The sequence below is a fragment of the Entelurus aequoreus genome, linkage group LG23 (assembly GCF_033978785.1).
Source record: "Entelurus aequoreus isolate RoL-2023_Sb linkage group LG23, RoL_Eaeq_v1.1, whole genome shotgun sequence".
NCBI classification, from domain to species: domain Eukaryota; kingdom Metazoa; phylum Chordata; class Actinopteri; order Syngnathiformes; family Syngnathidae; genus Entelurus; species Entelurus aequoreus.
In genome coordinates, this window is record NC_084753.1 from 36,177,263 (window position 1) to 36,187,262 (window position 10,000).

Sequence of the window (10,000 nt, forward strand, 5' to 3'; positions counted from 1 at the left end):
GCCGCGGCACACTATTGTGCCGTGAGATACAGTCTGGTGTGTCGTGGGAGATTATCTAGTTTCACCTATTTTTTGCAAACCAGTAATTATAGTCTGCAAATGATGTGTTGTTGTTGAGTGTCGGTGCTGTCTAGAGCTTGGCAGAGTAACCGTGTAATACTCTTCCATATCAGTAGGTGGCAGCCGGTAACTAATTGCTTTGTAGATGTCGGAAATAGCGGCAGGCAGCGTGCAGGTAAAAAGGTGTCTAATGCTTAAACCAAAAATAAACAAAAGGTGAGTGCCCCTAAGAAAAGACGTTGACGCTTAGGGATGGCTATGCAGAACGAAACTAAAACTGAACTGGCTGCAAAGTAAACAAAAACAGAATGCTGGACGACAGCAAAGACTTACTGTGGAGCAAAGACAGCGTCCACAATGTACATCCGAACATGACAATCAACGATGACCCTACAAAGAAGGATAAAAACAACTGAAAATGTTTGATTGCTAAAACAAAGTAGATGCGGGAAACATCGCTCAAAGGAAGACATGAAACTGCTACAGGAAAATACCAAAAAAAGAGAAAAAGCCACCAAAATAGGAGTGCAAGACAAGAACTAAAACACTGCACACAGGAAAACAGCAAAAAAGTCAAAATAAGTCAGGGCGTGATGTGACAGGTGGTGACAGTACACCTACTTTGAGACAAGAGTTATATTGGTTATGGTTATGGTTTAAAGTCACATCCAACAATTGCAACAACGACTTTTTACTGTCAACTGAGTTTAGTTATTTAGTGATTTCCGCCGAATTTTTTCAACGCAGAAAATGTGCCACGGCTCAAAAATGTTGAAAAACACTGGTTTAAGGTTCCCCTCCTTTTATTTTTGACACGAGTAAGTGCGCCCACATCCACAGGTCTGTGTACTAACCGTTAAGACGGCCATGTGAATTAAAAGTTACCGGTAAAAATGTCAGCTGTCTCTGTGCGATGTAGAAAATGACTATATCGTGACATTCGAGTATACGTTCTCACGCAGTTGCTTTTAGCTGCGGGCATTACACGACAGGCTCTTCCCACTCTGTCTTGTCTCTCCTTCTCACAGACAGCAAGTGCACATTCTTACACACGTCACATACTGTCACGTCATACGCCCTCACGGAGTAGAGAGGTAGCAGCATGGGTAACGTTAGCTGTGATGCTAGCGCAGCCGTGCGAGTGGTAATACGAATGAAGGAAGAATGAATTAATTCCCCCAAAAAACAGCAGGGGGTCCCTCGTCTGGCGGTGGTTTGGCTTCAAGTGGGAACATGCCGAACAGACAACCGTAATTTGTCAAGTGTGGGGCAAAAGCGTTGCTATAAAAAGTAGCATTACTGCTAATATGCAGCATCATTTGAAAAGTCCCCTGCTAGAGAATGAAGGGTGCTTACTCCGCATGTCAACATCTCCATTCGGTGCCACACGCCCACACCATCAAAATGCAGAGGCAAACATTTCCAGATCATCACCGTATGAAAAAAATAGTGATTTTTAGGGACCGATGTCCCTTTGGGACAGATGACCCTATTGTATTTCTAGCGTTTTATTATTATACCACCGCCGCCTCTTTGAGCTGTCATTTGACCCCCTTAACATGCTTCAAAACTCACACATCAGGACTGGCGAAAATTGCGATCTAATCAAAAAACCAAACCCCAAAACTCAAAATTGCACTCTAGCTCCCCCTAGGAAGAAAACACAGACACAACTGCCTCTAACTCCCAGTAGGAATGTCGTAGAGACATGAAACAAAAACTTCTATGTAGGTCTCACTTAGACCTATATTTCATACACTGACAACCCCCAGCAAAAATCAACAGGAAGTTTGCAATTCCCCCTTCAAAACAAAAGTTGAGTAAAAACATTTACCTTTTTTCAAACATTATCTCCTCTGAGCGCGTTTGTCGTGTCGGCTTCAAATGAGCACAGGAGAGAGATTGAACCCTTCTGATTAAAAGTTGATGAAAGAGTTTTAATTATTGCTCCGGTTTGGATTTTATGAGCCATCAAAGTCGGTCCCGTCCATCGCTTTAATTTTAGTTGTGATTTCCTTCTCTGCATGAAAGTTTAAAAGTAGCATATATTAATGCAGTATGAAGAAGAATCATCATACTGCTGTGACTATATGCATCAAGGGTTCATTCAAGGCTAAGGCAAAATATCGAGAGATATATATCGTGTATCGCGATATGGCCTTAAAATATCACGATATTTTTTAAAAAAAGGCCATATCGCCCAGCCCTAGTTCAATGATGCCATTTCTGTTTGTCATGTATAATTTTGTCTATTTTGTGTTTATCCTTGAATAAACAGGTCAGTTTCTTGTTACCAACCACCGTGTACTATTCAAACTCCCCTAATTCAGCTGGCTAGTTGTTATCAAGAGTACTAAAACCCTTTTCAACATGAATCTGACAACTAAGTAGGCTAAATAACTTTCAACTTTAATACATGCTCGGATAGGCCAGTATCGGATCGGAAGTGCAAAAACAACATCGGTATCGGATCGGAAGTGCAAAAACCTGGATCGAGACATCCCTAGTACATACACTTTTGTTTACATAAGGCAGGAAATGAGAACGCCGCATGAGTGTACATGTGATTTCTTGAACCCTGACCTCGAGTCAGCCTCAAAGTGTGGCGTAACATAAAGTACACGTGCTGTGAAGAACTGTAAAAGAGATAAGAGGCAGGGGATTAAGGCCGCGAGCTACAAAAGACAAGACACGTCCCAGCTCCGTGAGGGGGAAAGTCCTCCCCGGGTGGTCTTTGTGCCTGTGTACTTTCTGTGGGGGGGTTTGTTTGAGCGCTGGGTGTTCAGCTTCACAGTCCCTTTGTCCAGATGTCGCTATTGGGCGGAAATGAAGAGCTAGCCCCTCCCACGGAGTCTGCGCTATGTAAAAACAGCGACACTTGAAGGCACCACGCCAAAGCTGTGGCGGTAAACGTGACATCATGGTTACTTGATGACAGTCCACAGAGAAAAAAAGGTCAGCGGTAACCGTGTTATTGGTGTGTCACCATGAGGTCGCTACGGTAACCGGCAGCCCTGCTGGCAGTTGATTGGAAGCAGACAAGATTGTTTGCACGTACACACACGGAGACACTTGCTGGAGGTCAATTGTAGCGTACAGTATCACTTTTTTTAATCACGATAAACATGAGGGCAGAGCAACCTTAAATGTTGCCCTAACCCCCGCCATGTGCCTGCATCAGTGTCACAGTCCGTTCGTCGTTTTATGACATTCCAAGTCAGTAGTTGGGAGTGACAAAATCTACTTTTCAAATCCTAAATCCAAACGTTGTGTGCCTCCCACTGAGGCTGGAGGATTATGGCAAAAATAATCACCCATATTTGGATTGATATTGTAATCTCGATTAATTACACGATTATTAATTTGAAAACATGAGTATTTATTAGGGATGTCCGATAATATCGGCCTGCCAATATTATCGGCCGATAAATGCGTTAAAATGTAATATCGGAAATTATCGGTATCGTTTTTTTATTATCTGTATCGGGTTTTTTTTGGTTTTTTTATTAAATCAACATAAAAAACACACGATACACTTACAATTAGTGCACCAACCCAAAAAACCTCCCTCCCCACATTTCTTTCTGTTATCAATATTCTGGTTCCTACATTATATATCAATATATATCAATACAGTCTGCAAGGGATACAGTCCGTAAGCACACATGATTGTGCATGCTGCTGGTCCACTAATAGTACTAACCTTTAACAGTTAATTTTACTCATTTTCATTAATTACTAGTTTCTATGTAACTGTTTTTATATTGTTTTACTTTCTTTTTTATTCAAGAAAATGTTTTTAATTTAGTTATCTTATTTTATTTATTTTTTTAAAAAGTACCTTATCTTCACCATACATGGTTGTCCAAATTAGGCATAATGATGTGTTAATTCCACGACTGCATATATCGGTATCGGTTGATATCGGTAATTAAAGATTTGGACAATATCGGAATATCGGCAAAAAGCCATTATCGGACATCCCTAGTATTTATTGTACCATGAAATCTCAACTTTAAATATACTTTAAAAAAAAATACCGGATATAAATTAGTAACGAATAAACCACAGCAAAGAAAATTAAGGCTGCAAGCAGCGATGGACTGGACCGACTTTGAGGGCTCATAAAATCCAAACCGGAGCAGTAATTAAAACTCTTTCATCAACTTTTAATCAGAAGGGTTCAATCTCTCTCCTGTGCTAATTTGAAGCCGACACGACAAACGCGCTCAGAGGAGATCATGTTTGCAAAAAGGTGACTGTTTTTACACATTTTTTGTTTTGAAGGGGGAATTGCAAACTTCCTGTTGATTTTTGCTGGGGGTTGTCAGTGTATGAAATATAGGTCTAAGTGAGACCTACATAGAGGTTTTTGTTTCATGTCTCTACGACATTCCTACTGGGAGTTACAGGCAGTTTTGTCTGTGTTTTCTTCCTAGGGGGCGCTAGAGCGCAATTTTGAGTTTTGGGGTTTGGTTTTTTGATTAGATCGCAATTTTCGCCAGTCCTGATGTGTGTGTCCAATTTGGTGAGTTTTGAAGCATGTTAAAGGGGTCAAATGACAGGTCAAAGAGGCGGTGGTATAATAATAAAACGCTAGAAAACAATAGGGTCCTCTGACTCGGTCCCTAATAAGAGATTTAAATATAAAAACAATACAATTCAGTTTTTTACCTTTTACACTGTTAGAATAATTATGTATAAGTTATCACACAACTCTTATGCTTTAAAGGCCGTTGCTATAGTTATTATCTATTGTGCTCAAGTTGTACTTTTCCGTCTGTGCAAAAGCACACAACTTGTAATCTTCCATTGCGAGTTGTCTCGCAGCAGCAGTTTGTTTCCAGACCCTGCCTGCTGACAGCCAAGGACGGACTTCGAGTGCCTCAACGCAGACAAAACAGAGACAGGGCGAAATTGCGAGTGTCAGCACATTTCCATTCTGAATAATCCCGTATTGTGTCTACTGGGGCTGCTCCCTTCAGAAGCAGCCTCAGTGATGTTAACTAGGGAACTCCCGAATAAATAGAGGAGCACGTGGGACTGTACCTTAGAGCGTAGGGTGAAACTGTAGCTGAGTGTGCAGCCCAACACGTTTCTCCTCATGAGCAAAATTGAAGTCCGTCTCTGCCTGATTCCTTGCTTCCTGTCTCGTCTAATAGATAGTTCGGTGTTTGAACCTGACAACACTTATTTTACTTTACTTTTATTTGGTGTAATAGATCTTCAGACAATTTTGACCAGTATTTTAAGTCAAAGCAAAGTAATTGTGTTTAGATCGGAGGCCACATGGAGAAAAATCTACTCCCAAGTGGGCCAGACTGGTAAAATCACGGCAAGATAACTTAAAAATAAAGACAACGTCAGATTGTTTTCTTTGTTTAAAAATAGAACAAGGACATTCTGAAATTGGAGAAATCATAATGTTGTTGGAGGGTTTTTACACTTTCATGTTGCGGTTAATAGTATTATATCTTTATTTGTCGTCGTTTATATTTTCTGAATAAATGATATGATAATGTTCATCAGTCAACTCATTGGTGTTCATTTTCAATCTATCAAGATAAAACAATTCTATCAAAATCAAATTACAGTATGTTATTTATGTAGTTTGACCATTTTTCACGTTCCATCATGTGGTTTAATTTGTACATTCCCAAGTATTAATAAAACTCCATGCTCCACAATTTTCACACAGCCAAAAAAATAAGTCGTCTCGGCAAAGTCCGCCTCATTAGTAAGGAGCCTGCATCAGTTTACCGTATTTTCCGCACCATAAGCCGCACCTAAAAACCACAATTTTTCTCAAAAGCAGACAGTGCGGCTAATAACCCGGTGCGCCTTATATATGGATTAATATTCATATTTATTTTCATAAAGTTTAGGTCTCGCAACTACGGTAAACAGCCGCCATCTTTTTTCCCCGTAAAAGAGGAAGCGCTTCTTCTACGGTAAGCAACCGCCCCCATAGAAGAGGAAGCGCTTCTTCTTCTACTGTAAGCAACCGCCAAGGTGAGCACCCGCCCCCGTAGAAGAAGAAGCGCGCGGATATTACGTTTCATTTCATTTGTGTGTTTCTGTAAAGACCACAAAATGTCTCCTACTAAGAGTACAAGGTTCCACTGACTTTTGATATTCATGTGAACCGCACTGTGGATACAACGGGAACACGTACGGTGAATATTCGCACCACAGGGAATGAGAGGTCGTCCTTCACCGTGGTTCTAGCTTGCCATGCTAACGGCCAGAAACTTCCACCCACGGTGATATTCAAAAGGAAGACCTTGCCAAAAGAGAACTTTCCAGCCGGCGTCATCATAAAAGCTATCTCGAAGGGATGGATGGATGAAGAAAAGATGAGCGAGTGGTTGATAGACGTTTACGCGAAGACACCGGGTGACTTTTTTCACGCAGCGCCGTTCCTGTTGATCTACGACTGCATGCGCGTCCACATCACAGATGGTGTCAAAAAACAAGTGAAGCACACCGAAGAAGAATAATTCGAGGGATTTGTGGATGAGTAATAACTTCAGAAAGTGAGCTTTAAATGTTTATTTTGTGTGTTGTGTGACACTAACGTATGAGCAACGTTGAGTTATTGATGTTGCTATTGCTCTGCACTATTTTGAGTGTTACTATTTTTGTGATTGCACATTTGCACATTACATTTTGGGAGTGAACAGAGTTTTTAGAACGCTGGTTTGTAATATATTATTAAAGTTTGACTGACCTATCTGACTGTTTTGTTGACATTCCCTTTAGCGTAGCGTAGGTGCGGCTAATAGCACGGGGCGGCTAATAGGTAAACAAAGTTTTGAAATATTCCGTTCATTAAACGTGCGGCTAATAACACGGGGCGGGGCGCCTTATGGTGCGGAAAATACGGTATGTCTTAAAGGCCTACTGAAAGCCACTACTACGACCACGCAGTCTGATAGTTTATATATCAATGATGAAATCTTAACATTGCAACCCATGCCAATACGGCCGGGTTAACTTATAAAGTGCAGTTTTAAATTTCCCGCTAAACTTCCGGTTGAAAACGCCTTTGGAGGATGACGTATGCGCGTGACGTCGCGAGGTCCACGGAAGTGTTTGGACCCTTTTGGACACAATACAAACATCTCTGTTTTCTTCGACAAAATTCCACAGTATTCTGGACATCTGTGTTGGTGAATCTTTTGCAATTTGTTTAATGAACAATGGAGGCTGCAAAGAAGAACGTTGTAGGTGGGATCGGTGTATTAGCGGTTGGCTGTAGCAACACAACAAGGAGGACTTTGTTGGATAGAAGACGCGCTAGCGGCAAACTCACCTTGACTTCCTACGTCTCCGGGCCGCCGACCGCATCGTCGATCGCTGGAACGCAGGTGAGCACGGGTGTTGATGAGCGGAGGAGGGCTGGCTGGCGTAGGTGGAGCGCTAATGTTTTTATCCTAGCTCTGACGAGGCCCCGTTGTTAAGTTAGCGTCGTTAGCAACAGCATTGCTAGGCTTCGACAGGCGTCGAATACACATTAACCGTGTATTTACATGTCCAGTGTTTGGTTCGGTGTCTCCTGATAGTAGTATTGTTGATCTTCTGTCTATCCTTCCAGTCAGGGATCTATTTATTTAGTTTCTATCTGCATTTGTCTATCCTTCCAGTCAGGGATTTATTTATTTTGTTTCTATCTGCATTTGAGACAGATGCTATCACGTTAGCTCATGCAATAGAGCTTCGTCGATGTATTGTCGTGGAGATAAAAGTCACTGTTAATGTCCATTTCGCCTTCTCGACTCTCATTTTCAAGAGGATATAGTATCCCAGGTGGTTTGAAATACAAATCCGTGATCCACTTGAGAAAAAGGAGAGAGTGTGGATTCCAATGAGCCAGCTTGTACCTAAGTTACGGTCAGAGCGAAAAAAGATATCTCTTGAACTGCATTCTAGTCTGTCACTCTAACGTTCCTCATCCACGAATCTTTCATCCTCGCTCAAATTAATGGGGTAATCGTCACTTTCTCGCACCTAATATCTCTCGCTCCATTGTAAACAACGGGGAATTGTGAGCAGCACTACCGCTTGTGACGTCACGCTACTTCCGGTAGGGGCAACGTTTTTTTTATCAGCGAGCAAAAGTTGCGAACTTTATCGTCGATTTTCTCTACTAAATCCTTTCAGCAAAAATATGGCAATATCGCGAAATGATCAAGTATGACACATAGAATGGATCTGCTATTCCCGTTTAAATAAAAAAAATTCATTTCAGTAGGCCTTTAAGGACTTTTCCCTAACTGCGTTTCCGCAGGCTGGATGGGAGAATGCGAATAAGAGGAACGTGTGTAACTTCAAGCAAGTAAAAACACTTAAAAGCAAACGGGAGAACAGGACCCTCACCCAGGCGGAAGCAAAAGGAGTTCCCACCAACCACAAATCATTTAGACAAGCGCTCTCTCGTTTCACTACTTTCCCATGTGTTCCTTTTGATCCTCTACATGACCTCAAAGGATCCATACTGACTTGAGAAGGGACCTGGAGTCAGAGGTATTGATGTGTCAATATTGATCCGCACATCACTAAGGATGTGATTCATATTAATATTTGACTGAAATTACAGCCACGACGGTTCAAATGTTTCAAATGTAGTCAGAAAATTTATTTTAAAATGACTTAGAAGACCTTTTAACGGCACAAACGAGCACCAAGGAATGTCAGTGTTATTTCACTACTTGCAAAGACCAGGGGGGGGACAACTTGTCACAGGTTTAATCCTCATGTGTCGTGTCAAATTGAAGAGAGAAGACGTGGGTGTTTTTCCAGCCGTGTGGGTCATGCGATCCAACAGATGTCACGCGGTTGTCGAGACCGTGGCCACGGAGACACCTGCCAGCAGCCGCAAGGCGTCGATGGCGTGCGAAACCGGCCCGCTGCGCACAGCTGTCAATCAAAAACATGCTTCATGCCGCCCTGTCCACTGGGCTTCTGATCCATCTGGACCCTTGCAACCACTTTTCCATTTTCCTTTGAGAGTCTCGGAGCTCTGCAATCATGTGCAGATGTGTGTGCGGTGTGTGTGTGTGTGTGTGTGTGTGTGTGTGTGTGTGTGTGTGTGTGTGTGTGTGTGTGTGTGCATACGCAGATGGGCGGGACTTACCAGAACAGAGTGCATGCCCATGTAGATCCGACTGACGCAGACCAGCAGACACCAGCAGAAAGCCAAGACGTAACCCAGTGTGACTGAGTACTGTTGACGAGACGAGTCGATCACAGATCAATTAGTTATAATCAATAACAATCATCAAACACCAATGCTACCTGACATTCATGTACTAGTGGTTAGAGCAGGGGTCACCAACCTTTTTGAACCCAAGAGCTACTTCTTGGGTACTGATTAATGCGAAGGGCTACCAGTTTGATACACACTTAAATAAATTGCCAGAAGTAGCCAATTTGCTCAATTTACCTTTAACTCTGTTATTATGAATAATTAATGATATTTATCTTTGTGGAAACACTGATCATCTTAATGATTTCTCACAATAAATATATATAGAAACAGATAAATATCAATATGCAACACTTTATTTTTATATTTTCTCTAAGTGCACATTTTTCATATTGAACATTTTCAAATGATCACTTCTAAGACAGTCTTGTGAAATCACAATATCCCATTTTAACTAGCTAGCCACTAACATTTTTTAACATATCATGAATTACTTTGCACCATGTTTGTACAAATAATAACTCATGTAAAATACAAAATTAAACTCTCAAATTTTTAAATCATGTCACACTTTGAACTGGACACCAAATCTGTTATCTGTTTCTTCGTCAGTTAGTGGGAAGTCTGGCATTGCATGCTGTTAACTAGTGTGTTGTACTCTGGTGTGTAACTTGACACTGCAACTCTGAGTGAGTCTTGCAGATGTGCATCAGTGAGGCATGTTCTGTGTTT

General features: G+C 41.5%; 1 protein-coding gene across 1 annotated transcript in view; it reads right to left on the reverse strand.

Annotated features, from left to right (window-relative positions):
• The window catches only part of sgpp1b (sphingosine-1-phosphate phosphatase 1b), a 35,167-nt gene that overhangs the window by 9,617 nt on the left and 15,550 nt on the right, over window positions 1-10,000 (reverse strand). Inside the window, exon 2 of the mRNA XM_062035058.1 lies at window positions 9,197-9,286. Within this exon, the coding sequence (XP_061891042.1) occupies window positions 9,197-9,286 (90 nt within the window). The remainder of the gene's footprint in view (window positions 1-9,196; window positions 9,287-10,000) is intronic.